Raw genomic sequence first — 21,888 nt, 5'->3', positions numbered from 1 at the left:
TGATGAATATTACAAACCCAACACTTTAAAATTTCGCATCACTCACCCTTGATGTCTGAGAGAGAGAAACCAGTGTCCACAAGGGAACTCTGGAAGGCGATGGAGGGTTGGACCTCGCCGTGCTTCAGTGTGTGTTGTCTCTTGCGCACCTCCATCCACCGCTGTGCCTTCTCTTCCTCTCTGTAATGCGGAGAGAGAGAGAGAGAGAGAGAGAGAGAGAGAGAGAGAGAGAGAGAGAGAGAGAGAGAGAGAGAGAGAGAGAGAGAGAGAGAGAGAGAGAGAGAGAGAGAGAGAGAGAATCAATATTGGGAAAAGTGTAAATAAGTTTCTTGGTGTTATTAAGGGCTTTTCTAGTTCAAGATGATAGTGAAACCCATTGAACAGTTCATTGTAATTCTGAAACAAAAAGCTGAATAGTTCCTCTTCAACATCAATTCACTTAAGATTAAATATACCAATAATGAAATGGCCAACTTTTCTCTATTGTCACTCAGTACCAGAAAATCTAAAACTTCTACCCATCAGTCTTTTATAGAAGAGAATACAATAATGTAAATGAGAATCTATACAACAACAAACATCCTGGTACTCCTTCTCCCACGCCTGCTGGTTAACTTACTCGATAAACACATCCTCGCACACCACCGGAAGTGACAGCCTCAGGAACTCCCAGTTGGCTTTCTCACATTGCTCAAACATCTTGGAGGAGATCTTGAGGCAGGGTGGTGTCTCAGAGCCGGCAGGGATGCGTGTCACTTCGATCGTGGAGTCGTGAAAATCTTCATTATTTTCGAAGATGGGCTGGTCCTTGGTGTACCAGAATGTCACGGGTCGCTCCATGTTCCTGCAAAATGATGCAATGCCTGAACTGCTTTGCTACCACACACACACACACACACACACACACACACACACACTCGACAGATTGTCAAAATACATAAAATTTCTTACAAACATCTGCTCTTTATTATTCAACAGTCAGTGTTGCAATACTACAGTAATGTAAAATCATGCCACATTGCCATCTTAAGTAGTAAACATACACGCAGAAAGGTTCATATCCCTCCTGAAGGCCATAGGTAGTGAAGAACTTGAGGTGGTTGATGTCCTGCCCAAAGACCAAGTGTGCCCGCTGTCCCACGCCAAGAGTGCAAGCCGGCACAAAGGCTTCGCCCAGTACTTCATTGAAGGCCGTCTCAGAACCACTGGCGTCCATCATCAACTCGCCGTTGAGTGAAAAGCCTGATGGGAATATCAGAACTGACTGACACACGCAGGACAGCTCTGTCTCTATGCATGATAGTTAAGCTATTGTGTTCAGCTTACAAGGCTGTTATACCATGACTGTAAGTAATATAGCACTGACAGACTAAAAGATAATGGCACAGAGTGAAGTTTTTCTATGATTATTTGTGGAACAGTAATTACTTAAATGGTTCTCTACAAATCCATATAAATTCCATATATACCAGTATGTACATAATGAGAGAGAGAGAGAGAGAGAGAGAGAGAGAGAGAGAGAGAGAGAGAGAGAGAGAGAGAGAGAGAGAGAGAGAGAGAGAGAGAGAGAGAGAGAGAGAGATGTATTGGATATTTGCATCCATATGAATGGACTATCCACATCTCTTTTTAAAATTGTATACGATCAAATTTGTACTAAAATAAAGCTCCACATTGTCACCACACACTGAGGGTGTGGTCAATGCACAACAGTAGACTGAAAGAACTGTGGCAGGCCTGGTGTTTCTCATCATGCTGCACTGTCTAGACTATTCTGTGGGGAGCATGCTAAGTCAGCCCTGTGAGTCTCCATAAATCAGCCAAGGCATAAAATGGATTCTTTTTATCATTCCTTACAATTTGCCACTTGCAGGCTGAAAATATCTACACCTCATGTGTGCAATGCAATTATCTAACACTGGCTCCACCCCTTAACTCTTTACTTGAAATTGACATCCATATCCCTGGTCATGCATTCCAGAATCTCAGACATCCAATACATCTCTCTCCTATGTCAAGATGGTTATGAAAATAAAAAGTGCAATAAAAAAAGCAAATGTATATGCATTGGTTCCTTACAGACTAAGCTTGCAATAAATAGTTAGTTACTATTAATACATATAACTTTTTAACACTAACAATAAAATTACAACAAAATGACTTTCCCCATAAATCATATCAAAATTAGTTGTTTGCATCACATCTGGATCATAATCATGATTGGTTGTATGCAGTAAAAACACTAAATGTATAACAAATATAAGGTTCAAGGTAAGGGTTGGCAAGCTGGTGCTGGCATTGTGGCAACAGTTGTGGCTGGCAGCAGACAGAGCAGCCCTGCCACAACCATAACCATGACCATTTCATGCTGGCAAAGCACAGTAAACATGTACCAAGAGTGTACAACACACAACAACAAGGCAGGCTTCACAAGACACAAATGCTGTCCAGGGTGTGGCTACGCCCCCATCCATTCACAAACACAAACACACACACACACATGTAGACTACCAGCAAGAGAAGAGCTAAGACTCAGGGATTATGGACACGAATATATCCTGTTTGTATAATACCTTTTCTGTAATTTCAGTTATTCATCTATTAACAAGTGTCAAACTTCTTTAACTAAAAAAAATCTGCTTTGTCTCTAACTCACTGTCAGCCATAGAGTGGAGACAATCAATTTTAATTTCTTTAGAAAAATACTACTACTTTGTCTCTGACTCAGTGTCAGCTGTGGAGTGGAGACAGCTTTATTTTTTAAGGTAAAGAGAGGAGAGGGAGTTGAGGTGAGCCTCAGACTACAGCTGAGGTAGAGTGTTTGTTTCATGTCAGGGCTTTACATTCTCAGGACTAGTTTCTATGTAGGGGTGGTGGGGAAACCCTGGGCCTCAGGAGTGACAAGGGAAACTACTCGCACATCTAAGCACAAGTAGTCAAGAAGGTACAAGTGTGTGGGGAGGGCCGTTATGAGGCAACAGAGAAGGAGGCGCCCGGAGGGAGTATATTCCCTGGGTACTGGGTAGTGGGTAGTGGTGCCTTGTATGCAAGCAAGGCAAGCCAATGCTCTAAGGTCCCGGCGAAGGTCTACAAGTAATACTACGGTCAAGGCCTAATGGGAGGCATTAAAGACCCGACAGCCAGCGAGGATCTGTTTCTAGCCACTCACTGATGGTTCTGTCGACGAGGTCAAGGCACACGCCCACCACATCGCCAACTTGCCATTTGTGGCCGTAGGTATCCACAACGTTCGCATGACACTTCTCTTCCTGTATTACACATAAACAAGAAACTCAGCACTGACACTCAAAGGACATAAACCTGCAACATGACAATTTATTAGAGGGAAATGACTTGTCCATAAAGTGCAGCAGACCTTTCCTCTCTACCATAAGACAGGTCACTCACTGTGAGGACTCTACAGACAAAAAACTTTAACTTTCACTAATTAGTGTGCTGCACTTTACAGAGTAGCATTACACAGGTCTGAAACACAGTGCTGGGTTAGCAGTTTGGACTCCCAAGAGGCCGATGTACCCCTGTGGCAGAACTGTGAAGAATAAACAGAAAAAATACGAGTGGTTAGTGAAGGGTGTTGGCAGGCCTGCTCACGAAGGGGCCACAAATTCTTCTTCAATGTTCGTGCGATGTTGGTAAGTATCTCAAGTGTGTGTGTGTGTGTGTGTGTGTGTGTGTGTGGATGAGTAGCAATTTGTAGTTGTGGTTGTGAGCATGTGAGTGTTTAGAGCAGAGATGACCATGTGAGGAGGCCATGGCAGGCAACTTACTGATGGTCTTATCATGAAGGTCCAACATCACACCCACAATGTCGCCGATGTGGGTGCGGCGTCCATAAGACTCTGTCACTCCCAGGTGGTTCTTGGTATGCTTTAAAGACATGGTCAGTTAGTGCTCAGCCTTAACCATGTCAACAAACTAAATTGTTCCTTGTACTCCTGACTGCTGAAATACTTTGTTCAGCAGCTTTTCTTGTGCGGCAACAACTGCTTCTTTGTCCACAAGGAGCAAGGGGCATGTGGGCAATCCTTCACACATCAGACTCTTCAACTTACCTCCTGGGCACACACATCTTGGTGCGACTGTAACCTTTTCTGATACACATATATTGGCCTGTTTTTTTTTTTTTTCAACATCCAAGGATTATTTCTTCTTTGATACTGAGAAACACATAGTAATGCCATGGAAATACCTGTTAAGCACACTCAATAAATCCTAAACTGGCCAATCCCATCATGAAGTTTTATTACTCTTCTGGTCCAGGGTCAAAGAAAAATAGCCCAAGACTTTCATATCAATGGTCTACAGTGCCAGGTTGCCAGTATAGGTGAAGAGAAAGACACCTGAGAGGAAGAAACTAATACTTACACGGAAACCATCAAATGCCCAGGACTTGTCATCGCTTCCCAGCTCCTTGCCGGGCTGGCTGGACACCTCCACCCAGCCAATACGCATTGGACCTGATGTGAGTACCTCCATCTCGAAGTACCACTTGCCTGAGGTTACGGCATTGGGCTTCTCCAAGCGGTAGGTGCGGTGACCAATGCCGTGCTTGTCCCCTTCAGCTGCTGCTGTGGCTGCATCAGGCAAGACAATGTTAAAGATCATAGCAGGTAGAAGTAAAAGTGTATGTGACAGTATGAAAACTCACATGAAGCTGCATAATAACATGCATCGAGGGCGTGTTACCTTCAGCCTGCTCTCCAGTGGGTGCCTCCAGCAGATAGCCGTATACCAGCAGGGTGCGGATGGTCTCCGAGGCGGTGTCACGGTTAGCCTTCTTAATGGCATCGTCCACATTGAGGTAACTCACCAGATGGGGCGAGCGGCGCATCTCTGGGTCTTCATTGAGGCCGTAGGTCCAGCCCTGCAGGATGCGCTCCTTGGCCCAGATGTTGTGTGTGTTCTGAGCCAACTCATCCACCAGCTCCTCCAGCTTGGGTGTCAGGCTCACCTGCCACACACAACATTTTGCTTTAAAAGTTTTTTTAACAACAAAAGCAAGCACTTACATACACACAATTTTCTACATTACCTAATGAAAACTTTACATACATTACTATAGACAAGTTTAATTCATAACAATGTAAAAAACAAAACTATTACACATAAAAATTGTATGCAGACATAATAGTGAGACCAAAATAGTACAGCCATGAAGGGATTGGAGTAAATGTGAAAGGTGTGAGGAGAGGCTATACCTGGGAGAGGTCAAGAGGCTGTGGCTTGTACCCATTGGACTGCAAGAAGGGGTCGTTGGGCAGCCTGACAGAGCGAATGCGGCTGGGCGGCTTGTCCAGTGTGATGTGGTAACCAAGTGCCAGCACAGTCCTGTACAAAAGCACGTCATTATGAACACTTGAAAACATATAATATATATATATATATATATATATATATATATATATATATATATATATATATATATATATATATATATATATATATATATATATATATATATATATATATATATATATATATGAAACACACCTGAAGCAGAGAGATAAAACATGATTCACAACCCAAAATATGCTGTGATAAGTTCATTAGCAATCTTCCTGTTTTAAAAGTGGCCTGCTGGGAGGACTTGACACAAAACACTACATGGAAAGGAGACAAAAAGGTACAGCCCACCCCTGCAGATTGACCCTTCAGTGGGGGCTCACTTGAGTGTCTGGAGGGCGAGGGTGGCGTCATATCGCTTCTCGCTGGGAGGCAGCTTCTCAAAGGAGGTTAGGCACGGGTGGTGGAGACGCAGGTCATCACGCCGCTCAGAATACGTCCAGCCTTGTTCAATCTTATTCATGGCCCACATCTCATGAATGTTCTCTGCAAGCTTGTCCCGGACCTGCTCAATGTAGCCTGGCAGCTGGATCTATAGGGAAGAGAAGAGATAGTGAGGTGTGTGTGTGTGTGTGTGTGTGTGTGTGTGTGTGTGTGTGTGTGTGTGTGTGTGTGTGTGTGTGTGTGTGTGTGTGTGTGTGTGTGTGTGTGTGTTTGTGTTTATCTTCTACAGAAAAGTAGAATGAGTCAAACATAAATAATATTGTCTAAATAATCATGTTTGGTGATATTTACTTTATAAAAGGGTCAAGAGACAGGCAGGGAGGGTTTCATTGTGTTACCAAAGATGAATGAGATACAAAGAGTGACTGGTGAACGAACTGCAGGTCTGTACTCACACTGGTGGTGTCCACAGGCTTGGGGACGAAAACCAAGTCATCCTGAATAGGCAAGGGCCCTGCCAGGGTACCCTTGTGCTGCTCACCAAAGTAGAAGCAGGGGTCAATAGCTAGTGTCTGGGGACGAGACAAAAATAAAGGAATGTTTTTCTCTCATTCTCTTGTCCTGTCAATTAAAATCTCTCTTCATGCAGTTCTTCTTTTCAAGAAAATAAATTGTAAAGCATAATTCTTCAATTTATATGAATATTTTTCTCTTACAGCTACACAGTTTTCTAAAAGAGGTGGCTAGGTGAGGAAGGGTGTGGGCAAAACTTAATGAACATGATGGAAACATTATTTCAAATTTGTAAAGATTTCCTGTTGTGGTCAAATTGGGGAACATTTCACATGTCTAAAGAGAGTCAAAACTACTTTCATCAGCTAATGATAGATGAGAGAGAGAAGCGGGGTGAGAGGTGAGGGACAAGAGGTGATGGGTGAGGGATAGTAAGAGGAGGATGTGTAGGTACCTGGAAGGGGAGGAGACACTCAGACACAGGTGAGTGGCCATCTGGCGGAGGATACTTAAGGCGGCCGTGCTCTCCACCCAGAAGGAACCTTGCACTGTAAAGGAAGTAAGGTTTTTATGTCATTATTAATACACTTTTATTTATTTGATTTTTCTTTACGTTGAGGCCTATAGCCCCTGTAGGCTCACTTGAAAAGTGTGTAGGAAGCGCTGTTCAGTTTCCGCCCATTAGTGATGCAGGCGTAAGAAACACCTAGCAATTTACCTCTTCTACTTTATAACTATACATCTATAAAGTATGTATGTATGTATGCATGCACATGTATTTATCTATCTTGTATCAATCTAACTTAACATGCCACCTCAGAGGCTAACCTGAGCTTGGCAGAGGCAGAGACCACAGGGAAGAACATGCCATCCAGGTTGAAGCCCGTGAAGGCCCCGTTCACCTGCCTGCCATTCACGTAGAAGGTGATGATAGGGACTGTCAGGTCGAGGGCACAGCCAATCACATCTCCCTTCTTGATGAATGGCACTGAGTCCTGGCAGAGAGAGAGAGAAGGAAGCTGATGGGGAAGTTCTGTTGTAAGGATTTAAAGATAAGCTTTGACAACTGGATGTTTTTGTTGCGCAAGCACATGTGGTATTCCGATAGAGTTATGGTGCTCTCTCAAAGGTACTCACAATGGGGTTCACGAGGGTGTATCGTCCGCCAGTCCACAAGAAGGAGCCGTCAAAGCCATAGGAATACAGGTCGTCACCCACACCATTGCCACCCCACTTCTCGCCACCGCCCGGGTAGCTCACGTAACCCTTGGTGTTGGCCCAGCCGATGCGCAGATGAGGGGCCAGGTGCGAGGACTGCTCAATGTGGTCCAGTGTCACCTCATAGTACCACCTCTGGTAGATGGCCGAGCCCTCCACTTGACCCACGAAGATGTTGGGGCGTGCACTGTGAAGACACGAGCGAGTTAGACACCACAATAAACAGTATGAGTAAAGAAGCAACATTCATAAAATGAGACAAAGGAATATAGGATAAAGTGGCTAGATATCAATATTTCATTTTAACCATAAATAACTTTAAGGAAATTTAAAACATAAAAAAAAATACAAACACTTTACTGGTTCATATGAACTTTCTACATCAATAGATAAGTATCCTACAGTCTGGTAGGCTAGGCTCACCTGGAGACGTGGTCCACCAGCTGGGTCTGCAGCAGCAGGTTGCGTCCCGGCAGTAGGTAGTCACAAATGTTGTTCTGTGATGAGCGCACAGCCGTCCCATTACCCACACACAGGGAACACAGGACATCCAGTACCTTGGGGTCACGGCCATATTTCTCCAGCAGGGCAATGATAACCTTAATGTGCTCCTCCTGTGGGTGCAGACACCGAGGGTTTCATTGTGTTAGCAAAGACAAATGAGATACACAGAGCTAGAGTAACAGTACTACATAAAAGTAATGCATTTTGTAGTACGATAAAAGCAAGACAGTTTAGTGATAAGACAATTCATAATAGTTTATGTCCAAGTCAGGGACGGACCTTCATCACATTGAGTGCCTCAGGGGAGTCAATGAGAACACAGTGCAACACATCTAACATGCCAGTGCCCTCGCCAGCTGAGCCCAGGCGGGAGAAGAGCCAGTTGAGGCGGTGACTGTTGGCAAACTGTGAGCAGTTGGTGTGGTTGCCCTTGATGACAGCAGCCAACAGCTGGTAGAGGTAACCTGCGGCACAGACCAAGAAGCAGTTAGAGAGGCACAAAGGCTGAAGCTTGTATTCAGAAGTGCTTTGCCCTTACACTATAACTATTTTCCAATGCTACATAGATGATAAGGTACTCAGGATGTTTCTCTTGTTGAAATGCAGAAATCTTATTAATTTGCTGTTAAAGCTGTCAAAAAACCCTCAAAACCAATGTCACTTCAAAATGAGATAGAAATGGAGACTAAGAATGACTTGAAAGGCATATTTTACCATAAATGAAAAGAAGAAAGCAGAAAAGAAAGCAAAAACAATGAAAGCAACAGGAAATGAAGAATGACAATGAAAACAGATACACACTAAGAGAGAGAGAGAGGATGACTTAGAAGTAACGTACCAGAGATCACGTCCCAGTCCATGCCTGCCTCCTCTCCAGCCAGTGCCACCATGAAGCCCTGGCCAGTGATGACGGTGATCTTGTCGATGGCGTCCAGGATCAGATTCAGGATGCCCTCCTCTTGGAATAAGTCCTGGCGGTTTCTGAGAGCACGGAGGGCCACCTGACGTTCGTTGTGTTCTGATGGAGATGAGAAGAACATGAAATTGAAAGTAGAGAAGAAGAAAAAGAGAATGTGGAGAATAAAAATAACAAGAGCACATGCAATATGTCTTTTTATTTATCATTCAAAGCATTCAGTTTATTGATGTATGGTTCAAACTTTTCAAAAATAATACAAACTTTTCCACTTGATGAGTACTTTAGTGCTTAATAACGAGAGAGAGAGAGAGAGAGAGAGAGAGAGAGAGAGAGAGAGAGAGAGAGAGAGAGAGAGAGAGAGAGAGAGAGAGAGAGAGAGAGAGAGAGAGAGAGAGAGAGAGACTGATGGTGATAAAAAACACAGAAGAATGAATATGTATATTGTAGATGAGTAGTAGGTTTCAGTCATGCTCCTCACTCACTCTGGATAAAGGACTCACCAAGATCGTCCGCGGGGTAGGCAAAGTAGTTGATCAAGTCCTCGAGGCAGTGGATCATTTCCTTCAGGCTCACCATCTTCAGGAGAATTGAGATCCGGCGTGACGTCTGGATGCTGTCAAGTCCTCTGTTAGGGAGAGAGTGGTAAGTAAGACAGCCTCACCACTGACAAGTCAAGCTTCATTCCTCATCACCACCTCTTATTCCTAATCTGGCATTTCACCTTTACTATTTGACATTCTTTACTTCAGATAATATAGCATAGTTTACCACTAACATGATCATAAGACGAGTCACAATAGATCTGCTGCTGCTTGGTCTATCTTTGTGTTCATGTGTGCTCTTTCATCTTTCTATATCAAGGATTCTATAGCTCTGTATCTTCCTTGGTCTATATACATGTGATCCTTAACTTTGAAATTAGAAAAAAAACAGCTTCTAAAGACTAACATGAGAAAAACGGTAAAAAACACAGCTTCTTAACCCCTTCAATACTGAGGTGCATTTTTACCTTGATTTTTGGGTATGATTGGATGATTTTATATGCATTAGGAAGGGTCTATGGTGATCAAGAGGTTAAAGGAGAGAGACTCCATTATTCTAATCCCAACATATGTTTCTGAAGCTGTATAAAATCGTCAAATAGTAACTAGAATAAATGCGAAAACATGTCCTGATACTGAAGAAATTAAAACTGAAAAAAAAAAAGCTCATTAAGACTGAGATGAAAAAACACAAGAAAATTTAATAACAGACAACAGGTGCACAAAAATCAGAAGAGAGGCTCACTTAATGAAGGTGTTAAACAGGTGTGAGCACTTCCGGATGACTCGACCGGTGCGTGACTCCTCCTCCTGACTCCTGTAGAAGATCAGACCGTCATCCATCTTTCCTTCCTCTTGTAGCGTCGCCTGCTTGATCTCCACCTTGCCCACGCCCTTCTTCTTGATCTCAAATGCCTGCAAGAGTCCCAAGCAAGACACTGAACTGCAAGATATGTACATTGCTATGCTATAGCTTATTCTTTCTCAAGTGTAGCCTGTTCAGGTGTGTCTACTGTACAGAACTTTGCATTCCAGTCAGCCATTTATCTTCATGACTGGAGAGGAGGAGGAGGAGGAGGAGGCAAAAGATGAGGACAAGAAGAATATTAGGATAATGAGGGAGAGGGAAGGAAGAAGAGGAAAAAAGGAATATGAAGAAGAGGAAGAGCAAAGAAGTTGGAAGAGATTGAGAGGGATTCAGAAGAAGAAGACAAAGGCCGAGGCAAAGGTTGAGAAAGAGAAGGAAAAGGAGAAGGAACAAAAAGTCTCACACTACATCCAAATTTGCATCACAACCTCCCAAGAGTATCTGGCGTACCAAGGGACGTAGTGTACCTTGTAGGAGAGCCAGAGTCCAGTCTCCACGTGCTGTACAATGACCGTGGAGTCGCCATACTTGATAAGGGGTACGCCAATCACCTCCAGATCCTTGTCCTCGAGAATCACCTTGTTGTCATCCTTCTCCTCCCTCAAGTAGAAGGACGTGGCCGCGAGTGTTGCCTCATCCCTGGGGAGGAGGAGGAGGAGGAGGAGGAGGAGGAGGAGGAGGAGAATATGGATAAGAACAAGAGGAACAAGAACAAAAAGAATAACAAGGGTAACAACGGGGAGGAGGAAGAAGAGCCAGAAAAAACAACAATATGATGTCAAATAGAACATAGAAACAAGACCAAGAACAAGGAGGGGGAAGAGAAAGGGAAAAGAATAGTTGGAATAAAAAAAAAAAGACAAGAGGAGGAGGAGGAGGAAGATGAGATACACGCTTCATCTATCATCTTCAACATCCACTCACGTCTCTTAGATGAAAGACTAAAGCCATTAAAAGTAATACAAGCGCTTCCATCTTTCAAGAGTTCTTTCATTTATCTTCATGACAGGAGGAGGAGGAGGAGGAGGAGGAAGGGGGGGATTGTTCTTACCTGTGCGAAAGGACGAGTTCGTTCTGGTCGTTGATGCCGAGATACCTGCCAGTGGTGATGTGTCGGATGCGCATCGGGTGGAACCAGTTGATGTAACCGCCAGCCCACTTGGTCCTGGCCAGCTCCAGACGCCACAACGATCTAGCCTGGGACGTGACGGAGCCGCCCTCGTACACCACAATGCTGGAGAATCACGGCTTTGATTAAGTTTTGAGTATTAAGGCTATCAGTTCCTTCCTAGACCACAATGATGGCAGGATAGAGGATCACGATTGAGTATTATGAAGAAAGAGGTAATATTTTTCAGTCTCTCTATATGTAGAGTACTAATCCTTTCACTGCTGTTTGGCACATATTTCATGAAAAACTAACTACTAAGAGACACCTTCATTTGTTCTACAACTGCTTTCAATCATTAAACCGATTAGAAACTGCAAACTTAATCCATTACTTATAGTGCTGCTAATTATTTCATGCAGTTACCATTATTATGAGTTTCCCTCGCCCTCTCCCTCCCACACAGTTCGTCCTCCACGCTCCCTCTCTCCCACACACTTACTTCTGGCCAGGCTGGTCGCTCCACGTGGACGGGATGGAGAGACACTCGTCACCGCCGTGGAAGAACCTCAAAACTTCACCGCCAAACACGCAAGCTGTAGAAATACGAGAGTACATTACCACCATCACCACCACTACCACCACCAGCATTGCCGGCATCACAGCAGAACAGTAGCAATGAAGCCGCACCAAAAGTAGTTAAAATTATGGCAGAATCAGTGCAGCAATTGTTTTTTTATATGAGAGGCTTAGGGGTGGGAATCTAGCTGGGAGGGACGAGGCTTGCAAGGGCTTAGTCTCGCCAGGGGGACAGAAATGCCAATTAAAAAATATACATATAGGATTCGTTTTATGATATGGAATGGATGGATGTTTTTTTTTTTTTTTTTTTTTTAATGGCGAAGTGAGACTCTACACGCGCTCCAAGCTTCTTGTTTTTCGATGTTGAGTATGAGGAGGAAGATAAAAACAAGGTACGTCTTCTGGCCCTTTAAATATGCGTAGAATGCAGGTGTTCCGCTCTAACTTTCTGAGCATGATGCCACAACCTATTATGATTTTTTTAATGCACTTACCCATTTTTCACATTTTTAATAATTTTTCGCTCATAAAACGGATACAACCCCCTTAACAATGATGGCGAAAACATCAGGAACAAAAATAAAAAAAAAACAGCAATAAAAACTACTACTACTACAACTACATTTAGCACTACATATATTGATACATACTTACATACAACAACAAAACCAATTACAAGCCCAGTAACAAGCTAACGCCACGATGCCTAACTCACCGACAAATTTGAGTCTGGAGAGGCCGGTGCCGAAGGGAAGGACGGACCAGTGGGTGACGTGGAAGGAGGCGTTGACGATGCTCTGTTCATCCTCACGTGTCGCTTGCTGCGGGGAAAGATACGCTCAGATGATGCACCCCAAGATGCACATGATCCATTCTCCCGCTAATGAGCCAGACGGGGATAAGAATAAAGTGGTAATCTTGATATAAAAGAAATACTGTTTGGGTGAGGATAATGTAATGAAATCTTAACACAACTACGATGCAATGAAAAGGATATAGTGTCGTTTAGAGTGAGGGTAATGTATTGACCTCTAAATGTTAAAAAAGAAAGATAGAATATAAAGGTGCTTTTAAGCTAAGGAGAGAGAGAGAGAGAGAGAGAGAGAGAGAGAGAGAGAGAGAGAGAGAGAGAGAGAGAGAGAGAGAGAGAGAGAGAGAGAATTTGAACGGATAAGTTCACTATTTTTGTTCTGTGTCTTTGGAGTGAGCATTTCAATATAAGACTTGCAAACATTAAGGCAAAACAGACCGTGGAATTGTTTTTACGCTAAGAAAAAAGACGATTTAAATGATTTTACGTTTAGAAAAAAGTAAAAAATTATCAATTCCACTGTATCTTCTATTACTAACTACTGAGTAAAGTTGTGATGCATGCACATTGCACAGTACAGGGCGGGATACAGGAGCCGCGGGGGAAGGACAAGAGTGAAGGACGCCTCTCGCAGGAGGAATGGAAGACAAGGACGTCTCTTGCCACTTACCAGGTATCGCTCGGTGGCCACGGAGACCAGGATGAGATCGTCGCCTACTCGCACCTTCTCACCCTCGGATCGCTGCTTGCTGGCCGGGTGAATGGTCCACCAGCACGACTCCCCTGAGGAACAACACGCTCATTACACACACACACACACACACACACCTTTTGTTTTCTTTTTTTCTTAAGATTTTCCTCGTGAATCGAAGAGGATACAGACTAACAAACTGTCCAAGAAAGTGAGGCTTAACAAGAGTGAAAAGATCATCCATTTATCCCATCATCTCTCTCTCTCTCTCTCTCTCTCTCTCTCTCTCTCTCTCTCTCTCTCTCTCTCTCTCTCTCTCTCTCTCTCTCTCTCTCTCTCTCTCTCTCACCCATGGAGTGTTCCTGGAGACCCACGTCGAAGGCAAGCTTGTCTCTGGACGAGCTGGTAGAGAGGCAGGCCAGGTACTGCAGGAAGCGGTGAAGGAGAAAGGCCACGAAGAAATGAGAAGGTTAGCAAATAACCTCAGATAATGAGAAGCAAAAAAAAAAAATAAATAAAAAAAAAAAAATAAATAAATAAAATAAAATAAAAAAATATATGTAACATTCGATTATTTCCATAAACTTAGTGAATCCTCTTAAAAAAAAAAAAAACACTTCGACTTCTCTTTAACGGTAAATCATAGTAATCTCACTTTTATATTAGTTCTCCATTATAGTGACATTCGTATTTGCTATGCTTGTGACAGAGTAAAGTAGTGGATTTCTAGAACAAAGGAACACTCACCATCATAGAGTTCATGTGCCTCAGGAGAACAGCATTGCCGTAGAGAAGAGTTCGGTGGCCTGAGCCTGTGCCCTTACCCTGGAGGAAGACAAAGGGGTGAGGCACGGGTGGTGACGCGGCCGGCCCTCCTGCCTCTCAATTCCAATACAACTCCTAGCATAATCTCCAGCAGACAGTTGTGTGGCTGGCTGTACTCGAAAGTTTAACAAGCTGCATGTCTGATTAGAAAGGCCTGCGGGACGTGGGGACCAGAGAGAGCAGTGACGAGAGAACTTGACATTCCCTCTTAGGAGATGAACAGCCCAGGGGAGGGACTTGTGAGCAGTGAGGAGGCAGAGGGAGGGAACCTTAATGATACGGGCTTCTGAACTCTTGCTCCATTAAGGAAAAATAATGATAAAGTTACGATTTACCCGAAACGATGTGCAGATTAAAAGTTTGAGTAAAAGTCGTGAATAAGTTGAGAATATCGTGCTGTAGGAGGAGGAGGAAGAGGAAAAAGAAAGGAAGGAAGGAGAGGAGAGGGGAGAGAGAATGAGGTAATAATGTACTGGAACACTGCAAACAAAAGAGATAACCAGGGTGAAACAAAATAAATATTCAACAAAAACGTAAAGATGGTGAGAACAGTGCAAACAAAAAGTCAAGACGGGCAGTTATGTGGAGAAGGAGTTTGGACAAGGTTGAGGAGGGCGGGGAGACTCGCCTGCTGCTCGGAGGACATGGCTTGGGAGGGGGAGGGAGAAAGGAGGAACCAAGGACGAGGAGCCAATATCTGTGATGCCGCCTGGTGGAGGAGCGCTAAAGTGCAGGTGTGACACAAACGGGAGGGGGCAGTCACGTGCCTCCATTAGGGATGCAGAGAGCAAATGACTCGTCTTTTCTTTTTTTGTCTTTCCTCTCTGGGTTCCGTGAAGGACAGCTGTCTCGTGAGTGAATTACAACAGCCAGCACTTTAACACCCGGGGGAGAACGTTCGCGCGCGGGAGAAGGCTGGGGGATCGAGGGGAAGCAAGTTTGGGTATCGTCCTCCACCGGAAGCTCCACACTTTCACACTTCACGTCGCTTGAGTCCCCTGCTGGCCTCCCACTGGCCGCAACACATTCAAATTACCCTCCCTCGTTGCCTTCACAACTACTACTTATAACTTCAGCCATGGGGACAAGGAGGGGCAGTGACAGGTTCCCTTGACCAAATGTAATACATTATTCTTCTCCACTCAATTAGGCCACACCGTCTGCCTACTACGGAAGGTTTGGTTAAGACCAGTCGTCAGTACACAGTGGTGTCTGTGGCTGAGACGAGGAGACAAACAGAGAGAGAGAGAGAGAGAGAGAGAGAGAGAGAGAGAGAGAGAGAGAGAGAGAGAGAGAGAGAGAGAGAGAGGAGAGGAGAGAGAGAGAGAGAGAGAGGAGAGGAGAGGAGAGGAGAGGAGAGGAGAGGAGAGAGAGAGGAGGAGAGAGAGAGAGAGAGAGAGAGAGAGAGAGAGAGAGAGAGAGAGAGGAGAGGAGAGGAGAGGAGAGGAGAGAGAGAGGAGAGGAGAGAGAGAGAGAGGAGAGAGAGAGGAGGAGAGAGAGAGAGAGAGAGAGAGAGAGAGAGAGAGAGAGAGAGAGAGAGAGAGATTTAAACAAGTCTACAGGAAAATAACACGGCGTCTCTCTATACAAAGCTAAAGATTAGTGTCTTCAGTAGCAGCCGTTTAGTATTGCTGGTCAGGAACCGTAGCTAAATATTCTTCCTTGGAAACACAATAGCATGTCACCTTCTGGCCAGGCGAGGAGTCGTGTCTTTTGGAGGGACGCGCGCCCCTCGCCCGTCAAGAGTCCCAGCAGGCGGCAGTGTGCGGTGTGGGGCAGAAGGCCGACAGGAGCTGGTTCAGACTTATCACCTCATTTCAGGAGCTAACAATAAGCTGGGCAAGTGGTTCACAATAATCAAACAGACTGTAAGGCGAGTTGTTCCATTTATGATATTGTTCATTCATCGCCATGAATTAATTAGTGAATATGAACATGTATTAATGGGTCCCAACAAGAAATGAGCAGCTGAGCCACATAGCAAGACGTCACCAAGGGATAGGTGGGGGCCGCGTGGCAACCTCGCAGGGAAGCAGTAATGAGGCACACGCGCGTGTCTGAGAGTCTGAAGCTGCTAACAATTTTTGCACCATTTTCATCATCAATCAAAATGAATGACATTGTAAAGATTCATAAAAAGTGAACAACAGACAAGAGTTTTATAAATTCTGCGATGCTGAATGTTTTACGATCGACTGTGTTTTTAAGAAAATGTGAACCTTGGATTCCTGCAATGATGCGTTCCTTGAAGCCATGAATGGAAGACTACACGGTTCACGGAGCAGCTCATTACTCTAGGAAGAGACGTCTTTCTTCCTTCCTTTTCTTATCCGGTCAACAACCGGCCATTAGGTCCACCAGGATACAGGCTAGCTAGGCAGTATTTCACCACTCCCGGCTTGCTTCATGTCTCCCTGCACATCAAGGTCCTCGATTCTCTGTTCACTCCAGTGACAATATTGCTTGTCACTGGTTGACAAGCCTGAATCACAGTCTGTCCTCTGTGCCTCCTGCCCCACGCTTCGCTCACTGCCCACTCTCTCTCTGAAGGCGGGCGACAGTCTCCGTTCACCAGTGGAGGCTGTAGCCTGTTATCATGCGAAGTAATCTTTCAATCTCGGTTCCAGTCAGCATCAAGGAATATATTTAGTACAGATTCGTGTTCGTCAAAGTGTCTATAAGATGTTAAGCTTTAGGTGTGCACGATTTACTTCAGTCTTCACCTTCAAGCGTAAAGAAGACTACCATTTTTAGCTTTTGCTTTACAGGGACTAAGTCAACAGTGTTTAGTCTACGAAATTTTGTGCAGGTCCTGTGCATGACCTGCCCGGGGAGATGGTGGGTAAGGAGGCGGGATCTGCCTGGCGCCTCATCCCGCCCTGACGGTGCTGGCTTCAAGGGAGTTGGGGTAAGGGGTGAGATGAGGCGAGGCGGATACTCCGGCCCAGGGCCTCCGGGCAGGAAGGTCTCAAACTACTGCTACAGTGTAGGGCTGAGGTCGGTACTGTGGCTTAAGTATAATTCCGTGTTAGTCGGTGACGGAGGCAAGGTGGTGAGCGAGGCAGGGCGTCCTGCTAATGCTCTGTCTACTTACAACAGTCCCCTGCTCCTGAAAAGTAACAAAATTTTCATGTGAGAGCGGGTCAGGACGGGCGACCCCAGGGCAGTGTCGCGCCACCGCAGACGGGGGCCCTGCTGCTACGGCTACTATTTTGGCTGTTTCATTTTCTTATTGTTACAGCCAGTGCTTTGCTACAGCTCCTGTTACGTCTGCTCCTCCTGGTGATGCTGCTGCTCCCTCACACTCCGGTGCAATGCCTGGCACCAGTGGCTCTCCCGTGCACTCCTATCACCTCATGACATTGCTTGATGGTCTTCGTGTTTGTATAACATTACATTTGATTAATTTTCATTTGGAATTAATTGGATGGCCACTAGAAGGAATGTCATGGTGGCAAAGGTGACAAGGAGGCAGCTGGGACGCATCCAACACCCTTGGCACCTACACAAACTCGCGGGCCCCGGAACACTCACCAGTCTGGCACTCTACAACAGCAGCAGCAGAGCAGCAGCAGCAGGAGCAGCAGGCGCAGCAGCAACAACAGCAACAATAGCACTAGCACCAATATTAGCAACAGTAGCAGTAATGACATTTGGTGCTACATCTACCGTTATCCCAGCACTGTACTGAATAACAGCCGACAAACAGCCTTGTTTTTAAGTACTAATCATTGAATCTCGATCATAGTTTGTGTGTTACTTCAGTTCAACTAAATACTCTACACGGCTACGTCATCCTTTCTATAATTATCTGTTTATTTCTTCCTAGTGATCACCAAGGCTCTCCTGCAGCAACATCCCTGCATGTATTGCCTCACCGCCACCACACGCACCGCCTCTCCGCCCTGCATCTCTTCCTGTACTACCCGGACCACAATGGCCGCCGCACTCACATCTCAACCTCCACAGGAGGCGACAACCTGCCTCACCAGCAACATGATGCAGGGCCAGTGTCTGCTCTTCACTCTGCCACACTCCTACAGTACATGCAGCAACCGAGCAGCACAACAAGCTGCCTCCTGATGTAACATTCTAGTCTCTCTCTCTTCACCACCAGCCAGGGACTTAAGTGTCCTTCAGTGCTCATGCAAGCTTGTCTGTTTATGTAGCTAAGGCCACATAACTATCATCATAATCTTCATCACCATCACCATCACCTCAATGGGTACACTGCGGGACAAAATCCTCCAATCAATCCTCTCCACTCATTTCTGTCAGTTGTCTGTCTATTCCAAGCCACGGTGGCAAGAATGATCTTATCTCTGTCTAACTGTTTGATTGTTTTGTTTTCTTTCACCAATCCCAATTATGTTACGTTTATCATCCATCTATAATCTGTTAGGCAAAAGACGTGTTGTGTCCATGTCAGCATTTCCTTTACATTGTAGTAAAATCTCAATTTTGATCCGCTAACAACAAAAGAAGACATTATATAAACCTGTTAAGAGACACATCTGAATGACACACGTGACTCACGCGGCCACGTCACGGTAGCAACAGACTGGCGGTGTAATTCAAACAAATCAATGCGGCCTGAGTTCTGCTGTTAGAGAGAGCTATAACTTGTCTATCATCAATATTGAATCCAGTATTCATTAATCTATCTAAATCAGATCTATGTGTTGGCCCTGTATGACTAGTCTAAAATCAATTGTTAATCGGCGGAGAAATGCACAGCCTGTCCAGAGGCTGGCACGGCCTGTCACACCGCCTGGAGATCTTGGGGCGCCTTTGACGGCAGCCACCGTGGCAGCGTGCCAACCAGAAGCCACCTGCGTGGTGGGCAGGTGTGGCGGCGGCTCACCTTACCTTTGCCTCGCTTCTGTCACTATTATCACTCTCTTTCTTTCTCTCTCATACATCTAGCTGTCCTACATTTTTGGTATATACATACGTACACATATAAATGGGTACATACATATATATAAATACATATATACAAACGAACTTTTGCTATTTCACTGAGATCGCAGGGCTTGCCTAAAATCGCGGCTGCAGGGACAAGAAAGCAACTCTCTGCTACATATCCTAAGCTTCTCACATTCAGGTTAAGAAAACAGGGAGAAGGAGAGAGCTCAGTCCTGGCTGGGTGTGTGTATCAGCGAACACAGCGAGCTTCCCCTCCTGGCTTTGGAATCCTTTGGCGTGTGTTACATTAGTAGCATTAAGTTGTGTTATTGGAGGTTGTCTTAGAGGCGGGTGCGTTCCTGTGATGGACATCTTTTTAGGGATTGATTTTTAGAAATTCTTTAAAATATTTGTTTATCATTTTAGTTTATTCCCGCGCTGCTTCTGCCTTCTATCAGCGATTGTATGCCACTACTACTACTACTACTACTACTACTACTACTACTACTACTACTACTACTACTACTACTACTACTACTACTACTACTACTACTACTACTACTACTACTACTACTACTACTACTACTACTACTACTACTACTACTACTACTACTACCACTACTACCACTACTACTACCACCACCACCACCACTACTACTATTACTACTACTACTATTACTATTACTACTACTACTACTACTACTACTACTACTACTACTATTACTACTACCACTATTACTACTACTAATGTTCCACTACCTTATCTTCTTTCACGGTAGTCAGTACAATGTATATGTAAACACGCGGTAACCTCGAGAACCCTTATCATCTTCACACACACACACACACACACACACACACACACACACACACACACACACACACACACACACACACACACACACACACACCTGCAATAAGATGTAGCATATATAACAATCACTGACCTACCTATACATAACCAAAAGAGAACAGTGATAAAGATAACAAAATTCCAGGAACTAAGGTGCAATGTTCTGTGTGTGCTATTAAGGGACTAAAAAGGAACTGTTGCGAGGGAGGGAAAGTGAGGACAACGAAAGATCACATTACCTCCTCGCTGGCGGCGGCGGTGACCAACTCCTGCAGGGCGCGGACGGACAACGCCTGCTCGATGAGGAAGACACCCTGGCATAGGTCAGGAGGATTGTTCTGCAGAGGAGACACGCGAAGCACCGTCAGGAGACTCACCCAAGTAAAAATGGTACAAGAAATGAAGGGAAATTTGACTTTTTAACTCGAGCTGCATAAGAGTTTAATATTTACTCTGAAAATCTTGATACACAAAGAAATGAAAAGTAAAGCATGACAGCATACAAGTAGTACAGGAAACTAAAGGAACTGAGACTAGACTAGACTTGTGAAAGGGAGAGATGATTGCAACCTAAATATATACTCCTTTAAAACTATCGCTGAGCAAAGAGCTGTAGAGTGAAAGTGGTAGAGGATATCTTACCGTGTTCTGCCTTTAACACAAGATAAAGAGAGTAAAAGGCGGATTCTATATTGGTGATGCTTCCACTTCTATTAATACATTTATCGCGGAGAGTGAGAGGAGAGGTGGATCGGTGTATTACGAAAGCGCGGATTAGCATATCAAAACTACGGAGAGTCATCATTGATTACAAAACACCCTTCACTTCTTTCACTATCATGTATCTTGAAACTACCTTATATCCTTAAAACTGATCGATCAACCGCGAACTGCAATAACAAGAAACCTTGACACAATGAAGCCCTCCACCAGATCACCACACTTCCTCCACTTCGACAGACAAGAAGCAAAACTAAAAATTCACCCTTCATAACAAATACGTATAATCCACATAATTCAGCAATTTTTCAGTATTCTATAAACTTCCACATCAAATCAGACCACCTCCTCTATCCAGTATATAAAGAAGGACGCCGGAGATTCAGAGATAGAGAGAGATTGACGACTGATAAAAGAGAAAGACATCTAGCAATTATTCAAATCAGACCACCTCCTCTATCCAGTACATAATGAGAGACGCCGGAGATTCAGAGACAGAGAGAGAATGACGACTGACAAAGAGAAGGATATCTAGCAACTATATCCCTCTGCTAATATTTGGAGGAGCGTCTTACGGAAGGCCGAGGACATCCGCTGCGAGTTTCAGGAGGCGGTTGTTGTGATGCTGGAGACTGAAAAAGAGAGAGAAACAAAAAAATAGAAGGGTAGGGAAGGGAACACTGCAATAAAGTGAGGGCCAGGAAAAACTTACCAATCATGACGGTCAGAAAGAGAGAGAGAGAGAGAGAGAGAGAGAGAGAGAGAGAGAGAGAGAGAGAGAGAGAGAGAGAGAGAGAGAGAGAGAGAGAGAGAGAGAGAGAGAGAGAGAGAGAGAGAGAGAGAGAGAGAGAGAGAGAGAGTTATTAATAGACAGGATAGTGAAGAATAATAGGTGAAAAAATGCATAGAAAGAGAAAAAAGGAAATTAATGAAGGAGAGAAGGAAGAAAAAAAGCTGGAGAAAAAGGATGTAGGGATAATAAGCATAGGAATAAAATACAAGGGAGAGCAAACACCAAAAAAAGACTTGTTGGTTCTCACAAAGTTGGTCAATAAAAGGGGAGAAAAAATCGAGGCAA

At 44.4% G+C, this 21,888-nt stretch overlaps 1 protein-coding gene across 1 annotated transcript in view; it reads right to left on the bottom strand.

Moving 5' to 3' along the window:
- Positions 1–21,888, bottom strand: part of LOC123505783 (ryanodine receptor-like) — a 170,732-nt gene that overhangs the window by 69,925 nt on the left and 78,919 nt on the right. The window contains exons 3-29 of the mRNA XM_045257467.1: positions 21,386–21,442; positions 20,330–20,428; positions 17,424–17,438; positions 14,252–14,329; positions 13,854–13,929; positions 13,484–13,596; positions 12,718–12,823; positions 11,923–12,016; positions 11,364–11,546; positions 10,780–10,951; positions 10,190–10,359; positions 9,403–9,527; positions 8,822–9,001; positions 8,263–8,447; positions 7,903–8,093; positions 7,399–7,666; positions 7,090–7,256; positions 6,716–6,809; positions 6,204–6,320; positions 5,688–5,896; positions 5,220–5,349; positions 4,708–4,972; positions 4,387–4,595; positions 3,789–3,888; positions 1,044–1,242; positions 620–844; positions 47–180 (exon numbers count right to left, since the gene is read on the bottom strand). Coding sequence (XP_045113402.1) covers positions 47–180; positions 620–844; positions 1,044–1,242; positions 3,789–3,888; positions 4,387–4,595; positions 4,708–4,972; positions 5,220–5,349; positions 5,688–5,896; positions 6,204–6,320; positions 6,716–6,809; positions 7,090–7,256; positions 7,399–7,666; positions 7,903–8,093; positions 8,263–8,447; positions 8,822–9,001; positions 9,403–9,527; positions 10,190–10,359; positions 10,780–10,951; positions 11,364–11,546; positions 11,923–12,016; positions 12,718–12,823; positions 13,484–13,596; positions 13,854–13,929; positions 14,252–14,329; positions 17,424–17,438; positions 20,330–20,428; positions 21,386–21,442 — 3,961 coding nt within the window. The remainder of the gene's footprint in view (positions 1–46; positions 181–619; positions 845–1,043; positions 1,243–3,788; positions 3,889–4,386; positions 4,596–4,707; positions 4,973–5,219; positions 5,350–5,687; positions 5,897–6,203; positions 6,321–6,715; positions 6,810–7,089; positions 7,257–7,398; positions 7,667–7,902; positions 8,094–8,262; positions 8,448–8,821; positions 9,002–9,402; positions 9,528–10,189; positions 10,360–10,779; positions 10,952–11,363; positions 11,547–11,922; positions 12,017–12,717; positions 12,824–13,483; positions 13,597–13,853; positions 13,930–14,251; positions 14,330–17,423; positions 17,439–20,329; positions 20,429–21,385; positions 21,443–21,888) is intronic.

This window comes from Portunus trituberculatus, chromosome 18, assembly GCF_017591435.1.
Source record: "Portunus trituberculatus isolate SZX2019 chromosome 18, ASM1759143v1, whole genome shotgun sequence".
Classification (NCBI taxonomy): Eukaryota; Metazoa; Arthropoda; class Malacostraca; order Decapoda; family Portunidae; genus Portunus; species Portunus trituberculatus.
This window is presented reverse-complemented; position numbering and strand designations above follow the sequence as displayed.